Source organism: Phodopus roborovskii, unplaced genomic scaffold, assembly GCF_943737965.1.
Source record: "Phodopus roborovskii unplaced genomic scaffold, PHOROB, whole genome shotgun sequence".
NCBI classification, from domain to species: Eukaryota; Metazoa; Chordata; class Mammalia; order Rodentia; family Cricetidae; genus Phodopus; species Phodopus roborovskii.
Window position 1 is genome coordinate 5405184 of NW_026126583.1, and position 26859 is coordinate 5432042.

Below are 26859 nucleotides of genomic sequence, written 5' to 3' on the forward strand. Positions count from 1 at the left end.
TAAACACTTCTGGGTAACAGAATCTAATCTTTCTTTAGCTAAATTGTTGTGTATATTTCTCAAAGTTCTCTGTATGGGCAGGTGTATTGATGTTGATATTTGCCAAGCAGTATATAGTTTTAGATTTAAGAATTTTGAAGTTCCTATTCTTAAGTTACCCAGACTGCCTTTGAGCTATAAAGCAAAGCTGGCTTTTGCATACTGTGCTCATTTGAGCAGAGGAATACTTGAGAGGTGTGGCAGGGTAGCACATAGAGCAAAACCAGGCTGGATATGGTGGCACACGCCTGTAATTCTGGAGCTGGGGCAGGGGCTGAGGCCAGGAGGTTCTCCACAGTCAGGCCCTGCTAAACAAGCGAACAAGAAAACCTTAAAACAACGAAAAGTCCACACCAGTAACAGAAAACTTTCTGGGTAAGTTTCAGGTGGACTAGAATTTCACAACTTGTCTAAAAGCGTAAAGCACACAAGGCTAGTTAAGATCTCTGCTTCTTTCCCGTCTTGAATGTAGTAAAGGACCCTACTTTCCTACACTCTGTAAGTTGGATATAGCAGAATAATTTGCCTTAATTGACAGAAAATGAGCAGGTAGGAGCTGGTGTCTGACTCTCCCTCTTCTTTTGCCATGAAGCCATAATTGAAAGAACACAAGATCCGTGCTGCCTGGGGCACAGCTGAGTGAGGTGGCCAGCTGTCAGGTGCAGCTCAAACCTTCCTAATGCATTACTCCTTACTTTATGCTTACTTGTCTCACTGTTTTTTTGTTTTTGTTTGTTTGTTTTTGTTATTGTACTCAAGCACAAGTTTCTGTATTTTGTACATGTAGTGTCTCATTTAATCGTTGTGACAATTGGTTGTGTTACTTAATGATTCTATCCCTTTACATTGAAAGAATTAAGACCTAGGTTAATTACAATTTCTTTATAGTCACTACCCTAGATAGTAGCAAAGCAGGCGTTTGAACTCTGGTTTCTCAGATTCTAAACCATCTAGTCCTCCCACAATGCCATACAATTGCTTGTTTAGTGTCATAGCATTAGTGGTGAGTTAGCTGGTTTTATGTCAGCTTTACACAAGCTAGAGTTGTTTAGGAAGAGGGAACTTTAATTGGGAAAATGCTCCCACCTGATAGGCTTGTGGTGCATTTTCTTGATTGACAGTTGATTTGGGAGGGCCCAGCTCTCTGTGCGCGGTGCCATCCCTGAACTGGTGGTTCTGGGTGCTATAAGAAAGCAGGCTCAGGAGGTGGAGGGGAACAAGCCAGTATGCAGTGTTCCTCCATGACCCCTTCCAGTTTGTTTCTAGGGCCCTGCCTTGACTTCCTGCCCTGATTTCCCTCAGTGATGGAGTGACCTGAGAGTCGTAGACGAAATAAAATCTCACCTCTCCAAGTAGTTTTTCATTATGGTGTTTTATCACAGCAATAGAAACCCTTAGACAGTGGTTAAAACATTTTCAGATAATTGTAATTGTTTCCTTCTTTGACACAGGTTTACTTTCATCTTATTTTCTTGTCAGCGTGAAATGACAGCAATCAGTTATTAGTCTGAACATTATATTTGTACTGGCTGGTTTTGTGTGACAACTTGAAACAAGTGAGAATCATCAGAGGAAGGAGCCTCAGCTGAGCAAATGCCTCTATGAGATCCAGCTGAAAGGCATTTTCTCATTTAGTGATCAATGGGGGGGAGGGCTCAGCCCGTGTGGATGGTGCCATATGAGCAAGATGGTCCTGCATTCTATAAGAAGGTGGTTTGAGGAAGGCATGGGAAGCAAACCAATAAGCAGCTCCTCTCCATGGTCTCTGCTTCGGCTCCTGCCTCTGGGATCCTGCACTGTTCAAGTTTTTTGCCCTATCAGTGATGAACAATATTGCTGAAGTGTAAGCCAAATAAACCCTTTCCTCTCCAGCTTACCTTTTGCTCATGGTGTTTCGTTGTAGCAACCCTAATTTAGACAATATTTATATGCCTACATAACACACAACCAATCTTTTGCATCCCTCACTTGACTTAGTAACAAAGTACTGCTAATTAGCCGTTGCAATTTTAATTTTTTCAAAAATCGAATTTTCTCTAAACAAAACTTGTATTTATTTTTTTTTAGTTTGCTTTAATTTAGTTTAGAACATAAGGATTATAAGAAAGGCTGACATAGTGCTGGAACAACAACAAAACAACAACAGCAATACAACAGAAAACACGCCCAGAACTTTATATCACGTGGCTAAGTCTGGTCCTGTTGGGACTGGCATATATTAGCCATTTGGAATGATTTGTTGAAAGTGATAATTAGGACTTTAATAACTTCATTTATTTATTTATTTTGCAAATAGTATTTGTTTCTAAGGTGACAGAACAGAATGCTCTGGGTATGTGGTGTGTGTGTGTGTGTGTGTGTGTGTGTGTGTGTGTGTGTGTGTGTAACCATGTGCATGTGCTAAAACAGGAAGTTAAGCAACACTTCCTGGTACCACTATGTCTTTTATGCAGTGTTGGGACAGAACCCAAGGCCTTGTATGTGAGAGATGTGCTCTACCACTGACCTGCATCCTCATTCTGCCCCCCCTTTCTTTACTCTCTGATCTTCTGTCATTTGCGTGGGGCTATGAGAATGGTACTTCACTAGTCATTATAAATACCAAATAAAACAAAGATGAGAGAATGATTTCAAACCTTTAAAATATATATATATATATATATATACATATATATATATACATATATATATATGTATATATATATATATATATATGTATATATATATATATGTATATATATATATATATATATATAGTTTCCTTTTCATGTTTTGAGACTGAAAAAAAACAAAAAGGCAGTGCATAATGGTATGCTCTTATAACTCCAGAACTTGGGAGGCAGAGGCAGTAGGCCTACTGAGGCGAGTGGAGGTCTGTATAGAAAGTTCCAAGCTAGTGAGTAGGTAATAGTGAGACTTGACCTCTGAAATCCAAACCCAATAAAAAGATAAAGAGAGAAAGAGTGGGGATATTGCGTAGTGGTAGAGAGCTTGCCCAGCATGTGCAAAGCCCTGGGTTTGTCTACGGTTCTCACAAACCCTTGCTAAAAAAGGCTTTACTTTTATTTGTAAAAGTATTTACATTTATTTAAGTACTTACTAAGTAGTATTTAATATATAATATTTTATTAATAATTTATAAAATATGTAAACAAAATAAATAATACTTCAAATATAAAAACTATATACTCATAAGTAATAATATATACTAAGTAATAATAAAAAAGTACTTGCTATTTATTATAAAAAGTGGGGACACTGGATGATTGGCACACTGTACTGGATTGGGTCTATTTTTAATCACTCTTAGGAAAGGTATCTGAGGGATAAATTGTCATCTGGAGATCAGGTATTCACACTTTCTGTTAAAGATGCACCAGCTTCTATTTTGGGAAAGCTTTCAAGATATGATTCATCTCCTTTTGTCTCAGACCTGTTCTGGTAGCCCATCTTCATATGACATTGCTTCTATGGACACCTTTAGGAAACTTGCAGTGTTTTGTTATTTTTCTGTGTTAGCTCTGCAAGTATGAGTGAAAAGAGTAACACCTAGTTAAAATTCGAGGAAAAGACTTAATGGCCAGCTCTTCTCACCATAGGGTTTCCTTCATGAAGCCAACCCCAAGGGGGGGGGGGTGAAACTGTTTTTTATAGGGAGGATCTTCCTAAGAAACCGGGAAGTGATATTCAGAAGTTTGACTCAATAGCATTCTTGGGTAGGGGTATGGGGAGGGGAGATGGCTGCTGGGCAAACTGCTGCATAAGGCGAATACCAGAGTTTGTGCACCCACACAGATGCCAGGTGGGCATGGTGGCCTACTATAATCCCAGTGCTCAGCAGGTACACACAGCATCCCTGGGCCAAGCTGGCCAGCTAGGTTATCTGAATCAACAAGCTCTGGGTTCAAAGGAGAGGTCTTGCCTCAGTACATAAGGTAGAGGCTGATGAAGGAAGAGACCTGTGGGACCTGTTCCCAGTACCCACTCCAGCTCCAAAGAATCCGGTGCCTTTGTATTTGTGCTGGGTACTTGTACTCACATGTGCCCATTATTATACATCAAAATCTAAAGGAAGATACCTGATGTCAACCTCTGACACATGCGTCCCCACATGTGCCCATACGTGTGAACATAGCACATACTACACATAAACATGCAGAAATCTCAGGATTTTTATTTGTAAGCATTCCTTCCATAGACTATGGTAATTAAAAGGTTGGAGATAATTCTATTTATGAGGTTGTGGCAGTAATTCAAATTCTTAAAAATAATGTTTGAGAGGAAAATGAGCCACCTGGTCATGACATTTTGTTTAGATTGTTACAAAGCCACCCTTAAGATGAGGGTGTTGAAGCCCAGAGAAGTGAGGATGCCCAAGTGAGTGAGTGAGTTGACAGAATTAACAAGGGATCCATCTGACAGTTAACTGCTTGGTTTCAACTATCCTGATATTCAGCTGGAGAATAAAAGTCCCTCTTCTCCCTATTTGAGTCGCAAGAATGCACTATGTCTGGGATCCCCTCTTCCCATGGGTGCTTGTTGGAAAGATCCTAGATGTCTAATTCCATAGAGATATACCGGGAAGCAAGCACCTTTTGCAATGGGAACGCCACCTCAGTAGCTTTCTCTGAACCTAAAGTTGTTTGAAGCCAGGTGGAATGGTGGAGGCTTGGGCAGCAGGATAATGCATTTCAGGCCAGGGCAGGTTACTTTAGACAAGCTTGTCTTCATAGAAAAAGTGTTTGAATTCTGTGAATACTTTTGTGTTCTTGTATTTGCTTTTTGCTACCTTTAATATCATTGTTGTCATTATTATTAGTACCCTTTAATTTAACCTTGCCTCTTTTGTTGTGGGGCTTTATACTCACCCTCCCTTTTGATCTTTGATTAGAAATGTCAGTTGGGGTTTGTTTCTTTCTCTGGGCCCTTTTTCCTTAGGCTCTTTCTGTCTTCAGATGTAAACCTAGTTGCTCTGAGTTGGACTAAAGAAGGGAAATTCACCACTGTGCCTTGACGAGTCTTTCACAGAACAAGCATTGGTATTTGTCAACTGATGGAGGAACGAGGATTTGAGAAACAGCAGAGGGCACTCTTTGTCTTTGATGTTATGACACAAAACCTTGTAGACTACAAATTAGCATTAATATCATCTTGCTATTAGAAAAAAAAGCCTGAAGACTCAAACCGTGTAGTATAGTAAGTGAAAATGCCCAGCCTGAGCGGTAGAAAAGCACAGATAGCCCCGGGTCCACTGCTTACCTTGGTTGTCCCTGACAGTGAAGTTGGGGTTGTTAGCAGCCTCGGGAGCCAAACTGTAGTAGAAATGCTGACCATTGTGAGGGTCGTCTTGATCCACGGCACTCACTGTCTGGATGAGCTGAAGGAGGGGCATAGGTTCAGGGTGAGTTGGATACAAAGTAAAAGGCAAAGGCTAGTGGAAGTCTAAACTTTGAGTTCAACACTAAGTCATTTCCCCAATGAGGAGATGTCCTGAGACTAACCTGGAAACCCTCCATGCCATCACACAGTTTAGGATTAATTAAGCATGATCTTGATTTTGAATATGTAGCAGGTAAAGAACAAGTGTTGCCTACATGTTTTAGGTGCATAATAGTCTCCCAGCTTGGATGGTTAAAGAGAAGGAATGAAAGAACTATGGAGTGTCACAAGGTCCTGCCTGTCCCCAAGGTCCCCCTCTCACTCGGTCTATATCCCATCATTAAGTATTTTGTGACTAAACTGCCATCTCTGAGATGTCTCTGTTTAAAAATAACCAGTACCTAGAGGCAAATAAACAGGGCAGTGTATTGTTAAGCTATGGAATGTGGTTGGGAGGGAAGTACCACAGGACCGTCATGTTTTGTTGGCTCAGGAAGGGAATCAGAAAACATGCAGAGCAGAAGCTCACCATTGTGGGACACAGACTAGAGTCAGAGGAGTGAGGATGTGGCTCAGTTGGGAAGAGTAACGTAAAATAAAATAAAATAAAATAAAATAAAAAATGAAGCTCAGTGGCAGGGAGAGCAAGAGGACTTCCCCTTGTCCTTAGTCCAAGTTCTGTTGCTCTTTCCTTCCCACAGTGTTTGTCAATGGGATACCTTTCATGAAGCTACAGAAACTCATGGAAAACACTTAAAAAAGCTGGGTGAAATAGACATTTGGAGCATTAGTTGGTGGGCTGTGGGCTGTGGGCTGTGGGCTGTGGACCAAGTTCTGATGAGTTGGTTTCCATTGGTGTTCACTGTAATACCCTGTATACCCTGTAGCACAGATGGTCTGGCCTGTAAATCTGCCATTTCTGCTGGTAAAGCTGTCCTTTTTTTTTTTTTTTTTTTTTTTTTAGGACAAAAATGACTACATCAAAAGTCAGCTTGAGGACCCAGAGTGTTACAAGATACCAAAGGGTGGAGGGATTTCTGCATACTGTTCAGATCCTCCCAGGACTTATTTCCCTGCTTGTTACCTTCCAGTGTCTTCAGGGACCACCTTCAGTGTAGACAGATACCTTACCCATGGTCAGCATACCCTTTCAGGGAAACCTGCACCAATTATGAGCTGACACAGGGTAGTGTAAGGGCTTCACTAGCCCCCCAAATCTGGGAAAGTTCTAGATCTCTGTAAGGCTGCTAATGGATCTTTATTGTAGCTAGACGTTTTAAAATTTTTATTTTACTTAGTCCCTCTGCTTTTCCTTTTTATCAGTCTCAGAAATGTCATATTTTAGAGCTCTGCTTCAGGGTAAGCCTACTGGAATGCCTGACTGTTAAATCTAAAAGTGGATGGAATGGAGTAGTAATAAAGCTGGGGCCAGGGGAGCAGGGGACATAGCCACATAAAGCTCAGCCTCATGTCAGTGCTGCTTACAACCGCCACATAAAGCTCAGCCTCATGTCAGTGCTGCTTACAACCGCCACATAAAGCTCAGCCTCATGTCAGTGCTGCTTACAACCGCCACATAAAGCTCAGCCTCATGTCAGTGCTGCTTACAACCGCCACATAAAGCTCAGCCTCATGTCAGTGCTGCTTACAACCCAGGGCACCATCTGCCCTGTCCCCGTGGAGAAGCAAATTCTGTACCTTTTTATTTTGATTGCCAAGTGTAAAGGGATAAAATGTGATAGGAGATGGCCTTCTGTATATATGTTTCTCTTATTGATTGATGAATAAAACACTGTGGCCAATAGAGACAGGGAGATGGGGGACTAGGAGAGGAAGAGAATGCTGGGGAACGTAGGCAGACAGATTTGCCATGAGGGACCGGGAGGATAGGACATGGCAGGTGTTCTCCATTAAGATAAGGCCAGGTAGAAATACTTAGATTAATATAAATGGGTTGATAATTAATACAGAGCTAACCAATAAGAAGGCCTAGTCATTGGCCAACAATGTTATAACTAATATAGTATCTGTGTGTTTATTTGGGGTAAAATGGCTGCGGGAAGCTCCAGAACAAAAATGTTTCTTAGGGGATTTAAAAAAAAATAGCTTCTTTATTGATTCTTTGGGAATTTCATATTGTGCACCCCAGCATCCCAGTTCCATATACCTCCTGATCCCTGTATCCTCCCCTCATCCCTGCCATGCCTCCCCACATAAGCAAGCAAGCAAGCAAACAAACAAAAACAAACAAACAAAACCAAAAACAATAGGGGATGCTTTGAATAGATAATAGAGTGGGAAAAGTTTTAAGACAGGTCTTACACCTTGTGTGTATAGGTTGAAATGGGACTTTGAAGGGTGGGTAGACAGTGTGGTAGGAATCACAATGGGAGCATCATGGCCGACTTTATTGGCCTCTGTTCTCCTGACAGTCCTTAGCACCACTTGCATAATGTCTTGCTCAGCACTCTCCACTCTTTACTTTCTAATCATCAGGCACGCAATACACTTTTGTATGGCTTTCATCCACTGTAGGAGGAGAGTGTGTGAGCGTGTGCATGTGCGCGCACACACGTGTACACACACACACACACCTGGCAGAGGTGAGAATGACCAGTGTTGGGCAAGAGCTGATGGTTAATATAACAATAAGGTCGCCTTAGCTGGGTGCTGCTGAAAACCTTCAAAACCAGAGCCCATGTCTTGTGCTGAAGATGACAAATGTAGCAGGCTTGTTACACTGGCTCCTAACTCCAAGTCACGGATGAGTTGCAGTTCAAAGACTTTCACTAAGGACCATTAGCTCTACTACAGAGCTGTAGTCCTGAAAACAGCCTGGTATTGGCACAAAAATAGCCAAGTAGACCAATGGAATCAAATCAAAAATCTTGATATTAACCCACATACCTACGAACACCTGATTTTTGACAAAACAGCTAAAAGTATACAATGGGTGGAGGAAAGCATCTTCAACAAATGGTGCTGGCACAACTGGATGATGGTGTGTAGAAGACTGCAGGTAGATCCATGTCTATTGCAACACAAAAATTAAGTCCAAATATATCTAAGACCTGAACATAAATCCAGTCACACTGAGCCTCTTGGAAGAGAAAGTAGGAGGTACCCTTGAACAAATTGGTACAGGAGCCCAGTTCCTGAACATAACTCCAGTCCTTAGAAGTGGGGGGGGGCACCCATGGCTCCAAAAGCAGGAGAGAGGTGGTTAGGATGTTTTTTTTTTCTTGTCATAGTGCAGCTTCTTTTTCTGGAGCCTTCAAGAGGAAAGAAGGCCTTCGTTCATTGTACTACTTAGTCTCCTCTAAATTCATGGCTACATTTAGCCTCTCTTGTCATGGCATAAATATATATATATATACTGATATTAAGTCATATTTTAGAGTAAAACAAAAATTATGCTATATTATGTATAATAATCAAAAAGTAAAATAGAAAAAAAAATCATTTAAAAGCCCAAACCACCTGGTCAGAACTTGAAAAGCTCAACCTGCCCATCTCAATGTGTTCGCCTCAACACAGTAGCTCGGCTGCCTTGTGTCTTCTGTCTGACCTTGTTAATGTGGTTCTTTACAGCTATTACCATGGATGCTGCCTTGTTCAATAAAGCTTTCATTGTAATTGTTATTAGGTTGGTATTATTTTAGACCCCTTTAGACTAGAGAGTCAGTGAACATTGAAGTTCTTAGACTAAGAAAAATCTGTTAGGAGGGAGACAGACTTGCACTAAATTTTAAGAATTGGTGTTGAGGTCAGTTTGTATTTGAGTCACTAAAGGGCTCCTTGATTTACAGAAACAAAGTCACTTTCTTTGGAAAGAAGACAGACATATTAGGCTAAGGATGTTGAAAGATCTTCAGTAAGTGTTGGTCTTAGGGACACAGCTTTGTGTAGAGGCTGCAGGGGTGATGTTCCTGGTGAGTAGTAGAAGAGTTATTGCTGTCCGAGTCTGAGTTACCATCAGGTCAGATGCGGAATTCCCAAGCCCCTGATTTCCTTATCAAAATGATCTTGATCCATCTGCTCTATATGAATTCATAGCACCACAGAGTCTGTATGCTCTAAGATGGACATCAAGACTGTTAATGGAGGAAAGAAGCATACAAAAGCAGGAGTAGAACGGAGGATGTGGAAGGACAGGTAGAGGAGATGAAGTACCTGACAAATACATTCATATGTGGCCACTGAAAATGGAGTTCTGTATGTTTCTCAGTCAGGCCATTTGGAAACTGATGAAATACAAGGTTAGGTTTAAAAAGATGCCTTCTGAAATATGTTTTAGAACTGAGGTTACTTTCATAACTATACTATTCGGTGAGCCAAGAACTTGTTAAAGCACTATTCAGACCACATTTTGGGATCCAAGTGGTTGTCTTAACAAATAAATAATTGGCACCTGATATAAAGAAGTTGGGAACTCTGTTTTCTAACCCATAATTTCTGGTGTGGACATGTTCTTGATCATGAATTAAGTTATTGTGCTGGTTAGTTTTTTATGTCAACTTGATATAAGTTTGAGCCATTTGGGAAGAGGAACCCTAAACTGAAAAAAATGCCTCCATAAGATTGGCCTATAGGCAAGTCTACAGAGCATTTTCTTGATTAATGATTGATATGGGAGGGCCCAGAACCTTCTTGGTAGTACCACCCCTGAGCAGGTGGTCCTGGATTCTACAAGCAGGTCATTTCAGCCATGAGGAGCAAGCCAGTAAGCAGCTGTTTCCCATGGCCTCTGCATTAGCTCATTCATCCAGGTTCCTCCCCTGCTTAAATTCTTGCCTTCAATTCCATTGGTAATGGATTATTACCTGGAAATATAGGATGAAGTAAAGCCTTTCCTCCCCAAATGACTTTTGGTCATGGCTGTTGATCACAGTGATAGAAAACCTCACTAAGACAGTTAAAGATAAGTGTTACCTCTGAACATCCGGGGTTTACCTTACCTGTCCGGCTTTGGCATTCTCACAGATAAATGCTTCATAGAATCTGGGGAACTCTGGAGCATTGTCATTCACGTCTAAGACTTTGATTGTGACAGCAACACTTCCCACTTGGGAGGGATTGTCTAAAGAGAACATAAGGGACATTGATGGTGAGAGCTCAGTAAGGCAGAAAGGTATCTTGCCAAACTGGATAATCAAGGAACAGGTAAAATACATGGACATTCTAACATGGTCATAGGGTGTGTGTTGCCTGTTAAGAGTGTGGCCATGCACCAGCTAGGACAGAAGGAAGAAGCATCTTCTGGGGTGTGACATCAGGAATTATGAAGGAAAGGGCAATACTTAATGGGGAGCAAGTGCTACAAAATGAAACTTAAGGTTTTGACTCCTGCTTGGTTCATACTTTGGTCTACAGAATTAAAAGTCAATTCTATATTCTAGGATGTCAAGTAGCCCATTCTGATATGGATGTGTGCTTGTGGAACATCAGGCTTAACTTAGGTGGAATAATCCCTTCTTTGACTTAAGTTTCAGAACAGTTTCAAGTTACACACTGGGATACATGAAACACTGCACATTTATTTCTCTCTAGGGACCAAAAGGATATTATAGGATCAATCTCATTTCACAGCCACAGCCTTAGCTGGGTCAGAAGCCATGGGGGAAATGTGTATTTTGGTTTGAGTCTTTGGAATTGAGATTTGGAGACAAATGCACAGCTCCCATACTCTCTATTTCTCCTGTTTTGATCTGCACCCCAGAGAGACAGCAGCAATTACAAGACAAAAATGTGAAGAATTTTACAAAATCCCACAATACATCGCTTTTCCAGTTCATCTTTTTTTCTTTCTTTCTCAAAAATATTTATGTTTTGCTGTTTTTTTCCCCCTAAATAATTCTGCATGGATTAGGCTGTCCTAGGGGAAAGGTGATGAGTTAGACATTGGCTCTATGTCTAATGGTCTTACCCTGACTGAAGGGCAAGGTTAATGAAAGGAGAAAGAGAGGCAGATAAAAAGTACAGAAGCAGAAAGGCTGTGTGATGAAAACTGGGAAACTATCTGTAGCTGGAGCCCTTCAGGGAGGAAGAACAATGTATCTTTGGAGTAAGAACCTACCTGGTTCCGCAGGTTGCATGTATACCTGATTACATATGAGTTAAGTACAGGCAGTCGGCAGTGGCTCCTGCTACAGAAAGAAGGAATGTTCCTAACACAAATCCCTGTCTGGGATAACTGGCAGTTTGTGGTTCAGACTCAACAACACTGTGAACCTTGTAAGGATAGGAAATTCCAGCTGCAGACTCCAAAATTGGAGGTGTTGGGCAAAGGCTGCTTCAACACTTTGTTATTAAAAAAATATTTCTCCTCCTCCTCTTTCGCTTTCTCTTCTCCTTTCATTAAATTTTTCATCTTTTTGCTATACTGTTAGTACTTGATTTATTTATTTTCTCTTTTAATGTAATTTTTAAATTTAAATTAGAAACAATTTGTTTTACCTGTCAATCTCAGTTCCTGCACCCTCCCATCCTCCCCTGTTCCCTGTACCAGCCCCCATCCCATTCCCTTTCTGCTCCCCAGGGAGGGTGAGGCCTTCCATGGGGAGTCTTCAAAGTCTGTCATGTCATTTGGAGCAGAGCCTAGGCCCTCCTCCATGTGTCTAGGTTGAGAGAGTGTCCCTCAATGTGGAATGGGCTTCCAAAGTCCATTAGTATACTAGGGATAAATACTGACCCACTACCAGAGGCCCCAGCATAGGACCGATCCAGATTATTGATTTTCTTAAAAGTATAGTATTTCATGTGTGTGTGAGTGGACCTCCATACCACTGCCCTTGTGTGGAGTCAGTTCTGCCCTTTGATCTTCATGTGGGCTTCAGTTTACACTGGTCATCAAGTCTGTAGCAAGCAATTTAACTGCTGAGACCTCTCACCAGCCCGTTATTATTTATATTTTTCAAAGAAGCTTTTATTATTTGCATATCTAGTTTTGTTTGTGTATTTTTCTTTTTTAAAACTTATTATGCATATGAGTGGTTTTTACTGCATATAAGTGCGCTATGTGTATGCCTGGTGCCTGTGGAGGTCAGAAGAGGTTGCCAGATCCTCTGGGGCTGGAGTTGCAGATGGTTGTGAGCCATCATGTGGGTTCTATGATTAGATCCTGGGCCCTCTGAAAGAGTGCTCTTAACTGCTAAGCCAACTCCCAGCTCTCTCTCCAGTGATTTTATTGTATAATAAAATTTCAAGTATCTCTTTCTAACATTTTTCCCTTTTTCATTTATTTAACCTCACTGGTTTATCTTCTATCTCCATTTCATTCATTCATTCATTATTTTTTCTTTTATCTAATTAATTAAAAATTGTTTGTGGGGTGATTGAGTTGGGTGGGTTTGTGTGAGTATGCATGTTTGTGTGAGCATGATATGTGTATGGTACACTTGTGTGTGGACATCAGAGGACAACTTTGTAGATTCAGTTCTCTCCTCCCAACTTATGTGGACTCTAGGGGTCAAACTTAGTATTTTGTAGTAAATGTCTTTACTGGTGAAGATATTTTGCTAACCTTAACCAAATTACTTTCTAAGTTTATAGTTTACTCTGCTTTATTTTCACTTGCTTGTCTATGGTCATCAGTGACTACAACTATTTTGAGAATATTTTTGTGTCTGCTTCGATTTAATCTCGCTATTATTAAAGTGGCCTGTTCTCTTGAGTGGTATTGGAATTGAGCTCTCAAGAACAGACTGCTTTCTAAACCCAATAATAAACTGGAAAATATATCTATAGGGACAGATGGACAAATCACAAAAGAGAAACACAAATATGCAAAGGTGGGTAGCATGCCTCTGCCAAATATCATGTGTTAAGAATTGAATCCAACTATGTTGAAACGTTTGAAATTCCAAACAAAGACTTCATCTGATCAGGGCTTTGCAGGAAGAGACAAACAAACAGGCGAATGAGACAAGGAAAGCAGATCAGAGCCTGGATAAGAAAGTACCATGGATGAGGAATTCAGCAAGAAAATCGAAATTCTCAACATAAAATAAAACAAAACAAACAACAACAATGACAAAACAAGGAGTCCAGTGTAGTGGCTCACACATTTAATCCCAGCACTCAGGAGTCAGAGGCAGGTGGATTTCTATGAGTTCAAGGCTAGCCTGGTCTATGAAGGGAGTTCCAGGACATCTAGGACTTTTTTTTTTTTTTTTTTTTTTTTTTTTTTTACAGAGAAATTCTGTCTCAAAATTACCCCACCCTGTAAAAGTAAAGACAAACAAATAAATTAATAAGCAGTTATTGGAAATGAAAACCTCAATATGTAAAGACTGTGAAAAGCATTACCAGTGAACTAGATTAAATAGAAGAGAGAAGAATTGAAGGTGAAGTTAAGGAAATACTGTATTCAGTTATAAACAGTGAAATAAATGAACACAATCACAACTTTCAAGGAACTCTCAGACATGGAGAAGAGAGCAACCTGGGAATTTATGATTAGAAAGAGCTGAGATACAATCTAAAGGTATAGGACACCTAGTCAATGAAATTATAGCAGAACATTCCAAGAAATCCACATCTAAGCTCAAAAGATACGAAGAACACAGAATGTCCATGTCCAGAAAGAACCTGCCATCATAGTTACAATACCAAATCTACACAACAACAAAAATAGTGAAGGCTGCTAGAGGGAAACACTAACTCAAAAGATATGAACCGATCAGAGTTATACCAGACTCTTCATTAAAGATCCCCAAAGCCAGGGAAGCATAGAATGATAGTCATTGAGCCTAAAAACTAAATACCTGCCAACCAAGATTATCCAGATTCAATAAAGTTATTGTTTAAAAACAAATAAAATGAGCATAATGAGCATAAACTAATGCAGTTCTTGACCACTAAACCCACCTGCAGAAGATTCCTAAAGGGATATGACATGGGACAGAGAGCTCAGCAAAGGATACATTTTGTGATAGGAGTAAATGAGCAGAAATGAGCTGGGAAAGAACTAGTCATGCCCATCACAGTAAACCAGAAAACCATTAATATTAATAGGAGAGAAAGAAAAATCAAGAAATAATCAAACCAGTGAGAAAACAGGGGAAAAATTATAGAAGTCAGAAAATCTTTCTAAGAAATAAATATAGATTGATTTTAAAAGATAGAGACTAGCTGATTGGATCAAAAACAAGATATGACTGTTTGTTCTTTTCAAGAAACACACCTCATGGGAAAAGGCAACCAGACTGAAAAAATGAAAGGATGGAAAAATACACACCTAACAGATGAAGCCTGGAAACAACTAGGACTAGCCACAGTATACTTTAGGATTATTTAAAAGAGGTAAATAGGCTCACCACCTGTGAGGAAAAAGAAAAATCTTAAGATGCTTTTTTTGTGTTAGTTATGGTGGTGAATGTCTTTAATCCCAGCATGTAGGTGAGAAAGGCGGTCAGATTTCTCTGAGTTTGAGGGTAGTCTTTTCCAACTAGTGAGTTCTAGGTCAGGATGGGGCTGCACAGTGAGACATTGCCTCAAAAAATGCCTGTAAATACATATGCCTTGAATATTGGTACACATAATTTTATAAAAACAAAAACATTACTGGGCATAAAAGGACAGAAAGACCAAGATATAATAACAGTGAATGATATCAATATCCCACTGTTATAGATCATCTAGATTAAAAAAAAGAAATCAGAGAAATTTCAGAGTTAAGCCTCCCCATAGATCAAATGAAACTTATAAATATCTATGTAATATCTCACCCAACAAATGTAGACTACACAATCTTTTTAGCAGTCAATGGAACTTTCTCTAAAATCAAGTTATATTACAAGAAAGTTTTAACAAATGCACAATAAGCTCAAAGTAATTTATGCTATCAGGTCATACTGTAATAAAAAACCCTGAAAATTAATAGCAAAAGAAGCTATAGAAACATGAAAATAATAATAGATCCCTCAATCATCTCAATCTGGGTTATTGAAGAAATCAGAGAGGAAATTGAAAAAAAAAATCGCTAGAACCAAAACAGATTGGAAAGAAAATTTAGAACTTCCAGGACACAGCACAGGTAGTTCTAACATGGAATGTTCTAGCTTATCTGCAAGGAGGAAAAGTGCAACACTACAGTTGCATGGTTCTGCTTCTGAGAACTGGTATTGCCGTTGGGAAGGACAGCTTTGCTCCAGGCCTTGAGTCCTAAACATGCAATGACTCACCTCTGGACTGACACAGAACAATAGCTGAGTATTTACATAAAAACAACAACAAACCAGAACTTACTGACATGAACTTTAGACCACATCACATGACCATTTATTTGTATTATTTCGTTTTCTCCTCTGGAACATACTGTTTGTTACAAGGCCTGGAAACTTTAATACCTGAACATTTTTAACCTTGTAGAGACAAATAAATTGTTACTTACTCATTTCCATAGCGAGGACTGTTATATTATGCCAAGAAAACTCTTCTCTGTCTAGTGGTCTTGCTGTCATTAGAGCTCCTGTTGTAATGTCAACATAGAAAAATCTCCCAGGATCACTGCTTCTGTCTATGGAGTATCTGCAAAGATGTGGATTATGTAATTATTTTCACTTGGATCAACTCGAGAACACAGTACTTCAGGGAAGGGAGTACATACACAGTGTTAAAGGTGACTCAGTCACCCCTGAGTTGTGAATGTGTGCAATGTCGTGGCTTTTATCATGCTCAAGTGAAACAAAAGAAACTCTTTTTTTTTTTTTTTTTTGTACTACTTCAAGTATCTTACTTAAAAATGACGAAATGAACAGAATGCTCAGGACCTTATAGCAGTTTCACTGTACTTAGAAAGCAAATTATACCATTTAAAAATTGAAACTGATTCAAGAGTTTTGAGGTGTCCTCAACATCAGCCTCTATTTTTATGTGTTTGAAATTCAACTAAGTTCTTAAATGATTACCTGAAACTTAAAAAAGCAAAGCTACAGTCATGTGGTTCTACAGTCATGTGAGTATCACTGTTGTGAAGGGCAGCTCTATTCCAGGTCCTCCCACTCACAAACATGAATGACTTCACTCCTGACTGACACAGACTCTATTAGCTGAAGGCTTCTTATATAGGATGCTTTTAGCAGGATAGAGCAGGTCTACTTAGGTTGCCAGTTGTAAATAAAACTGAGTTTTCTGAGTTTTGTTCATTTATGGGGGATGACCTTCTGAAAACTGAAATCTGAAGGGCATCACAAATCACAAACAGTTGTTCTGTAAAAGAAAGGATATTTATTTATTTTTTCCATTCAGGTCACAAGCCATACCTGTTGTTTCTACCATGTATGTTCAGTTTGAACCAATGTCATTGTATGTAGGAAAAGAATGGTAGTTATAGGCACTTATACCAGACAGTTTTAGACCTCTCTAAGAGGAAAACTTACATGACTCATTTTGTTGTTGCTTTATCTTTTGAGTCTTTAGTGAGTTTAGCTGTAAGACCTGTAATTCTTGCTCAGTCTGATTTGGCAATCTGGTTCCCTCAATTCACCTGTTCTCCATCTTGAGAGATGGAGGAAAGCTCATGCACCAGGAAGTTTAAGACATTTTGATAACCAGCTGGTACTGGGGACCATCACTGAGAATTTCATGTACTTCTTGGTAAAGGTTAACAACTTTTTTTTTAATTGAGAAATTATGTATGTTAGGATATAGTGTAATATTTCACTGTGTATATGCCTTTGTGGAATTAAAAAATCAGGCTAGTTAACATACATATAATTTCACATACTACTTTTTGTGGCAGGAACATTTAGAATCCATTTTCCTACAATTTTGAAATATACAACACTAAATTAACTAGTTGCCATCTGTATAATAGATCACCAGATCTTCCTGTCTAACTAGAACTTTGTTTCCCTTGATCAAACCACTCCCTTTCTCTGTCCATCAACATTGTTGGCCTTGCCTATGATAACCACCATTTTCTTTCTTTTTATCAATGCAACCATTTAGAGTCCACATTTATGTAAGATCATGGGGTATTTGCCTTTCTGTGCCTGGCTCATTTCACACAGTATCATGTTCTTTAGCTTCATCGGTGTTACTACAAATGACAGAATTTCTTTTTAAAGGCTGAGTGATATTCTCTTGTGTATGTATAAATGCCAGATTAAAAAATCCATTCATCTGTTGATGAGCACTTAGGTTGTTTCACATCTTGGCTCTGTGAATAATGTGGCAGTTAACATGGAAATGAAGATGATGTTTCTACATACCGATTGTAATTCCTTTGGATATATGCCCAGAAATGGGGTGGCTGGATCATATTATAGTTCCAGTATTTTGAATAATCAGTACACTGTTTTTGAAAATAGCTGTGCTAACTTATATCCTCACCTACAAGGTAACAAATTTCCCTTTCCTGAACACCGTGTTATTTTTCATCTTTTGGGGAAATAGTCATTTTAATAGGTGAGATGCCATCTTGTTGTGGTTTTAACTATTTCCCTGAAGGTTAGTGATGTTGAGTTTCTCCCCCATCCCCCATACATTAGCAAGGCTCTTTTGTGTCTTCTTTTGAAACAGTGCCTGTTTAGGCACTCTGACATCTGAAAATAAGATTATTTGTTCTGGCATCAAATTACAATACAAAACAAAAGTAATTAAAATGGTTGTATGCTCATAGGAATAGAGACATTGATCAATGGAATAGAGTGAAAGCCTAGAAATAAATGCACAAATGCTGGGGGCATAAAGGTCCTTGTGGGGGGTATAGCTCAGGGGTAGAGCATTTGACTGCAAAGGTCCTTGTGACTGCAGGGAACCCAGGAATATTAGCACACCCAGGATTTTTCTTTCAAAGGGAAGAATATATAATCTGTTCTTTGAGAAAAACTGGGGTTTGGAGGTGATTAATAGCCTGGTAATCTGCATTATCAATTAGACCATGTCATATCAAGCTCCTATAGCCAGGAATAGGGGTGATTAATAATCTAAATGACCCATACATCCAGGGACTCCCCAAGCTTCCACACTAGAAACAGAAGTGTCTAATAGACCAAATGACTTCTACAATATCTCTATGACCAACACTAGGTGAGACCCTTCCTTAGGACCTTAAGCTAGTACAGGCAGCCTATCTCTAAAACCCATCTTTTTAGAAGAAATGACATGTACCATGAGACAAGTTTTGATGTAACTATACTTCCTTGTGTATTGGGGATTGTATTACAACAAGAAGATTTAAAAAAAAAAAGATTGCTTGTGTTTTAAATAAACTGACAGTGAGCCACATGGCATCAGACTTTCCCAAGTCTTTGATCCAGATTGAGAAGTCAATCTGCTCTGAGTTTTCAGCTTCACCTCTTCAAGGTTTGCTTCCCAGCCTGAACACCTTCAGGGTTCCCCTCACATATATGTATGATCAATTCATTGGATTTTGTTAAAAAAGATAACAAGGATACATAATGGTGTAAAGAACCATCCTTGATGACTGTTATTTGGAAGATTGGCTGTCTACGTACAGATGAGCCTTACCTGGCCCATTTTCACAATAATCAGCTCAAATAAAGTAGTAACTTAAGATCAGAAACTAAATATACTAGAAGAAAATTGGTATGGGCCATGTTGTCTTGGATACAACCCCAAAGAAACAGAAGCAGAAAGAGCAAACAGAAACAAATGGAACTGAAGATTTTTGCATAGCAAAGGAAACAGTCACAAAATGAAAGAAAAGGCAAAGATTGGGAAAAAGAAAAAGGAGCTAGTGTTCAAAGAAGTAGCTTGTTATTTAAAGACCATCTGAAAATATAAAAAATAAAGACCATCTGATTGTAATAGCCAATGTGTGTTTAACAGCAGTCACTTTTTGCTGTGTATTTAACACACAGCTTTTTTTTTTTTTTTTTTAAATCTTTGGAACTGTATCGTAATCATCAGGTAAGCAAACTAAAATTTAGGGAAATTAAGTCACTTTCAACTAAGATTTAAAACCATCTATATGGTGTTATAGTTGTAGTGTTTGTTTGTTTGTTTTGTTTTCCAGACAGGGCTTCTCTGCATAACAGCTCTAGTTGTCCTGGAACTAGCTCTGTAGACCAGGCTGTTCTCAAACTCACAGAAATCCACACACCTCTACCTTGAGTGCTAGGATTAAAGGCATGAGCCACCACTGCCAAGTCTTGTAGTCTTTTTACAGATTGTTTTAAAATAGAGACATAGGAAAAATATTCAGTTCAAAATTTTAATAAAAGTTAACAGAAATGGCAGTCTTTATCTTAAAGATGCCAAGATGGAGAAACTACCATTTTCTTAAGAATTTATTTTTATTTTGAAGTAAGTGTGTGTGTGTGTGTGTGTGTGTGTGTGTGTGTGTGTGTGTGTGTTCAGGGGGGAATGTGCATGTGAGTAAGTTACTGCCAAGATCAGGAGAAGGCATTGGCTCTCCCAGAGCTGGAGTTATCAGGCAGTAGGGAGGTGCCAGATGTGAGTGCTGGGAGCCAAACTTGAGTTCTCTTCAAGAGGAGTGAGCGATCTTAGCCACTGAAGCACCTTTCTCTTGAAACTGTAATTTTGATAGTAATAACTTTAAGTGCAGTGTTTTGCACACTTCAGCTAGGTGAGCCATGAAATGAATATGGTTGATTATGATTAGCATTGAAATAAAATGAAATATATGCATGCCAAATTATCACATGTAGTGAGTACAAATACTGATATAAATAAAACTATCTGTCACCTATCATCTATCTATCTGTCTGTCTGTCTATCTATCTATCTATCTATCTATCTATCTAATTATCTGAATGTATATGAAACCTTTTGCTTCAACTGTATACATTTTTGTAGAGATTCATGATTTCTATTCAGAGAGTTAGGATTTAAAGGGGCAGCAGATGAGTAAGAGCCAGAGAAACTGGAGTAACTTCAGTTATGAATTCAGATGAAAGAACTACTCTTTGAACTTCCTATGTCTTAGGGAACTTAAGGAAGACAATTAACCTTCCAGCTGTAATCCCTGTGTAACAAACATTTATTATTTGCTAGAGTTGGCTTAAAACATCAAATGTAGTGAGTCAGTTATCCTCAAAATAATACCACTGGTAGGCATCACTATCATTCCTGTTTTATAGATAATACAATCTGGATATTTAAGAGATTAAGTCACTTGTCCAAGGTCATACTCCTGGGAATCTAATCCGGGGACTTCATCATCAGGGTCTGGCATCTCAGGAACACCTACCAGTGCCTTATTGTCCTATGGATTGTAGAGGATTGCCCAAGAACACAGCTTCACCTCTTCAAGATGAGGAATGGTAACAAATGGTTAACTTTTAAATAAAAACACCCATGGCCTTACAAGATTCATCTAAAATGAGTTGGACTGTTCTATTTTCTTCTGAGTATACCTGTAACTTGGCTTCAAAGTTCATCAGCTACTTTAAGAGTTGAACTTTCTTTAAGGGAATAGAAGTACTGGTTGGCTAATGATAGTCTAATCTATCAGTTCTTAGATGTGAGAAAAGCCCCACATTTGGTCCACAGAGCGTAACCCCAATGGCAGCTCTCCAGGCTGTAAGCATATTGCTGGGGGAGAATAGCTCATGAGGAACCAGAAACATACCTCACCGCAGCAAATACCACAGATGGTGTGGGAAATGGAGTGACAGAAATAACCAACTCACAGGACCCCTGACAGCACTGCCTGGTTGACACAGCAGGAGTCTGCCTTAGGGAGCATCTCTCATCAAGTAGAATCCCCTTTTCAATTTCCCAAGCGAGGCCACAGTGAGGGAATAATGGCTTTCATTTCTCTGAATGGGGCACTGGGCCAATTTCCAGGGTGCAAGAGAACAAATTGAAAGTACAGATACAGATGGAAAACAAGGAAATTGGGACCTAGTAGTGAATCCTATATGTGGTTTCCCTGTTTCCATCTGTAACATTCTCACCTACTATGAGCAGAATATGCTTAACACACACATGCAAAGCTGCCTTGAGCAGATAGTACTGACCTTGTTTGTCTGCTTGGATGAGGACATTCTCTGTCTTGTGCAGGCTTACTGGATTCACACACACCCAGGATGGCACAGGAGGTCAGGCTGTTTTCATACTAGCAGAAGGCACTTTTCATTGCTAAACTGCTTACTATCCTCCTAACTGGAGTTGTTTATTATTATTATTATTATTATTATTATTATTATTGTTTGAGTATTTATCAATGATAGAAGGGTTATAAGCATTGTAGTGTTCATATGCAAATAACTAAATTTACAGTGCTTTGGGGGATTCCCAGTGCTTATATCTTAGCACAGTTTCACCCTTTTAGAAAGAATATTATAGAAGTCCTAATAATCTTCTGAAAATGTTAAATGGCCTTTAATCTGTAGTTTTTTGGAGGATATTTAGTATGCATTTTGCTTTTACTAATCCAAATCATTAAATATTTATAACAAAAATGCACGAGTTAGCTACCTAATGTAATATACAAATTATTTTAAAAACAGTTTTATTTAAAAATCATGTTTTGTGTTTGTTGGTCTGTGTGTGCTTGTACACTTGTGTGCAGGTGTACATATGTGTGTTCATGAAGGGGGGGTCAGATCCATTGGGAACTGGAGATAACAAGCATTTGCAGGATGCCTATAGATAAATTGTTTCATGGGTGATGGAGTCTGAACTCTGGTGCTCATGATGACTCAACAAGAGCTCTTAACTGCTGGGCCATCTCTCCAGCTCCTCAAATTAACTTTTATATAAACAATGAGGATTTGCTGTGGAGAGCTATTAGTAGGAAAGTAATCCCAGATATTTTAGTAAGTAAGAGCCACAGAGTTGAATTTTCAATACTTGCCCTTTGAGGTCTCTGAGAACCTAGGGCCCTCATGTTCTTTGTGGACCTAGAGGCCATTCTGTGTTGTTTGGGATGGCACCACGTCAAGATCTTTGTATCTGCCAGTGTGAACTCTATTATTTGCTACAAAAGTCAGAGGGGAAATTGTGTATGTGACACCTGTCTTCTTACTCTATGTCTGGAACCTTGTGTTTGCCAGTTTTCTGCCTCCCAACAGCCAGTGGACACTGCTTTAGCCTCAGCCTGTGTGTCCTTGTATTCATTCTGTCTAGGCTCTTTGGAACATCCAGGGGCTTCCTTAGAACCCTGGCACACTGAGGGTTGTCTTCAAAGGGCCCGTCTGAAGTGCTGTTTTCTGTTAGCCAGACAGGTTCCCTCGTCTTGTTTGTCTCATTTTGCTGCAGTCAAAAATGAATCTTGAACCATGAATGGTTTTCTCTCAGCACTGCTCCCACTGAGATGTCTTGAGATAATGGATGTAGTATTTAATCCCAGATATATCTTGTGAGGGTGTGTGTGTATGTGAGTGTGTACATGTGTGAGTGTATGTGTCTGTGTGTGTATTTGAATGCATTCAGTCTCTTGATTTATTTGTTACTCATTAGTGTCACTCCCAATCAGACCTTGTTTCCAGTGGTTATTACACAGAGTTCCACAGTCAGAACCTGGGAAATATACTATCCAGTCCATATTTTATTTTAGAACTTGGATCTGCTTTCATTTATATTTATGCTTGTTTTATTTCTCTCCATGAGGCTTTATTCTGTACAGTAGTCCCACATTACCTTCTTTGACATGGAAACTAACTACTATCTCATAAAATAATAGATATATAATCAACAAGTCCTCATCATAGAATATATAATCATGTTTTTCTGAAAATAGAAATTTATGATACATCTGTTCCATTTTGTTGTTATTGTCATGGGGACATTATGGCTTCACTTATGTTTTCTTACAGCATAGACTAAGGTTGAAATATAAATTTATTAAGTTTTTATAATTCAGAAGAACTTATTTTTTTAAAAAAAATTAATGAACTAAAATCACTTTTAGCCATTTTGATGCCTGAACATGTAATGTGTTTACTAGTTAGTCAGAGGGAGCAGGTTTTCCCCTGGTAGAGTTATTCTCTGAAGAAAACCATTCTTGTTAAACTCCAAAAGCACATTTTCATTAAATACAAAACTGCATCAGATTAGGGAAGCAGCCAGGTGACAGAAAAGGCTTTTGATAAATGGGGGTGTGTTCAAAATGTTTTATCTGTACCGAGGATCCAGATTCATTTCACGGTGTGTCTTTCAACAATTAATGTGACAGATGGCCTCAAACAGCCTTGGAATTCTGATTGTTTGTGAATCTGGCTTCATAGGCTTGGCAGTGGCTTGGGGAGGTTGAAGTGTCAACCTATCTACCAGCTGTTTGCACTTGCTTCCAGAGTTGACTGGAAACAGCTGAGGTTCTAAGAGTACTTCTTTAGCCTTGAGGTAGAAGCATCTCAGTTGGAATCTTCAATAGTGAGGCATTCTTTGGAGGGACAGAGATGGGGGGCTGTGTGTAGAATGGAGGATTCTCTGGCCAATCTGTCTGTCATCAAAGCCACTGACCTTAAACTTAGTCTTTTCCATTTGCTTTAAACATGAAATTGTCAAAGGCTAATACATGTGAAAGAATGTGAGTGATTTTCAAAATACAAAAATCAGTAGTCTTTCTATACATTAGTAATAAAGTTTTTGATGAAGAAAGCAAGGGAAAATTTCCATTCACAACCACTTAAAAAATACCCAGGACTAAAACTATACTAGGAGAAGTTAAAGATCCTTACCATGAAAACTCTGAAATAATGAGGAAGGAAACTGAAGAAGATATTAGAAGGTGGAAAATATTCAGATTGGTGGAATTAGTATCCTTAAAATGGTCATAATACAGGGAGAGATCTAAGACCCTATGTAAGCTCCATCAGAATTTCAATTATGCTCTTCACAGAGCTGTAGAAGCAAATGTTTTGTTGGTTTGTTTGGTTTTGTTTTTTTTTGAGACATGGTTTCTCTGTGTAGCTCTGGCTCTCCTAGAACTCACTTTGTAGATCAGACTGTCCTGGAATGCACAGAGACCTACCGGCCTCTGCCTCCTAAAGCAAAATATTTATGCCCACAGATTGGAGCTGCTTTCAGCTGCTGTGGTAACTACAGGGGCTCATACCAGGTCAAAATGAGGACAGCACATGATTGTTGAATATTCAGCCATAAGAAAGCATCTTTGTGTACTCTCCAAAGCAAAGGGAACACTAAGGAAGAGGTAGACAGGAGGATTTTAAGAGCTGGAAGATATGATGAAGTATTGAGCAATGTTGACCTCTACGCATGGTATGGCTATTGCATCCTTGAGTGACAGCAGCTATGATTACTTGCTGAAGATTGAAACTGTCTACATCATACCATGGAAGTGGTTCATGAGGGTTCATGAGGCCACACCTCTCTCTACAAATCAAGAAGCAGTTTAATGATTGTTGGGGTAAGGAGAAACATTTTTCTTCAGAGGTTTGACCACTAACTAGTGAGATGCCTGTGTTCCAGTAAGCAACTCTCATAAAACTCATCGGGTACTCCCAAACCAGAGAAAACCTCTGACACCAAGTGACTAATGGACTAAGCAAACAAACAAACAAACAAAAATACCACAAGAAGTGGGGCGAGTTGGGAAGGAGAAGAGGACCAGTGAGAAGGGAAGAGGGCAAGAGAGGGTAACAGGAAATGAGTGTGATAAAAATACATCATGTACATTATAAAACAGCTCATTGAAGCCTGTTACTATGCAGTTATGTATAACATATGCTAATAAAAGCAAAGACTCCTAAATAGGGAAAGCGATACTAAAGAGCAGTGTTGGAGGTATCACAATTCCCAATCTTAAATTATACTAAAGAGCCATAGTAACAAAATAATCATGCTAGACCTATGCAGTACAAAGTAGAACCCAGAAATAAACACAAACAGATATAGCTACCTCATTTTCAAAAAAAGTTTTCAGTATCATATATTGGAAAAAACACAAGCTCTTCAACAAATGATGCTAAGAAAACTGGATTTCTACACACTGAACGATGAAGCTGGAGTCATGTCTCTCACTCCTTACAAAAAAAGAGCATCAAATGGATCAAACATAGATCTTAACATAGGGCCTGAAATTTTGAAACTGCTGGTGGAAAATACAGGCAGTGTATTTCAAGATACAGGTATAGGAAAGCTCATTTTAGAAAGGGATCCAACAAAACAGGACATAATTCTGAGAACTGACCAATATGATTGCATGAAGCCAAGCAGCTTCTGCAAAGCATGCTACATGGAAAGGAAAAAATCTGCTCTAACCATACATCAGACAGGAGATCAGTGCTGAGAATACACAGAGAACTGCAAAAATTAAACATTGGTGCTCCCTACAAATCATTCAAGTTGGAAAATGGGCTAATAAACTGAACTGACAGTTCTGAAAAGAAGAAATAAATAAAAGTAGGCAATAACTGTTTGGAAATGTGCTCAATACTCTTAACCATCAGAGAAAGCAAATTATAACTGTTTTGACATTGCATCTCATCTCTAGAAAACAAGATAAAACACTGGTGGGGATGCAGGGAAATAATAAGATTCCTTAGACATTGCTGGTAGAAATGGAGTCTGCTACTGCTACTATGGAAGTCAGTGTGGGGGTCCCTTCGAAACCAAAAATAGAACTACCATGTGACCCAGCTGTATCTCTTCTAGTTATTCACCCAAAGGACTCAAACAGGCAGCAGAAATACTTGCACAACTGTGTTTATCGCTGCTTAAATTGTGGGACCAGCCTATACACCTATCCACAGATGAGTAGATAAAGAGTAAGTGAATAAAGAAAATTGAAATCAAGGCATTTTCAGGAAAGTTGTTGGAATAGGACAGCATGCTGTGCAAGATAAACCAGACTCATCATGTTTTATCATATATGTGGTATTGTGGAGTCTAGATTTAAGTTTGTATACGTGCACACGCGTGTATGTGTGCATGCGTGCATGTGTGTGTGTGTGTGTGTGTGTGTGTGTGTGTGTGTGTGTGTGTGTGTCACGTGAAATAGAAATGGGACCAGAGTGAAAAGATATCTTAAAGGAAGGGAAAATGGGATAATGGAATCCCTGTGATGTGAAAGCATAAAGGATGAGTATTTGTGGAGGAAGAAGGGAACCAGAAAATGGGGTAAAGGTCATTGTGGAGGGAGGTGAATAAACAATGTATAAAGACATAAAAATGCCACAGCAAACCCATTTCTTTGTATGCTAACAAAGGATGCTAGTGAAGCTTGAAAAGAGGAGTGGTGTTGGAGGTTTGGCCTTTGTGTGTGACTGGCTGTTGAGTGATGGCGGGTCTGCTCTCAGGCTATTTGCATCTCTGCTCTAGGACCTATGGTAGTATCTGGGCAACTTTTGCCTTGGTAAAGCTTGGAGGCTGATATGATGAGCACTTTGTGAGTGAAGACCAGAGATTCTGGCTTTAGAGCCTTCATTTCCCAGGACAGACCCCAAAATCAGCAGACTGATAAGAGTCCCATGTGACAGCAAAGCCCTGATTGAGAATTAAGGGTGTGTGTATTTGCACATCTGAGCTAAATGAACATGAGTT

General features: G+C 39.2%; 1 protein-coding gene across 1 annotated transcript in view; it reads right to left on the reverse strand.

The window, feature by feature from the left end:
* Cdh20 (cadherin 20) overlaps positions 1-26859 on the reverse strand; it is a 61223-nt gene that overhangs the window by 12615 nt on the left and 21749 nt on the right. The window contains exons 7-9 of the mRNA XM_051203912.1: positions 15812-15948; positions 10377-10498; positions 5299-5416 (exon numbers count right to left, since the gene is read on the reverse strand). Of these exons, the coding sequence (XP_051059869.1) occupies positions 5299-5416; positions 10377-10498; positions 15812-15948 (377 nt within the window). The remainder of the gene's footprint in view (positions 1-5298; positions 5417-10376; positions 10499-15811; positions 15949-26859) is intronic.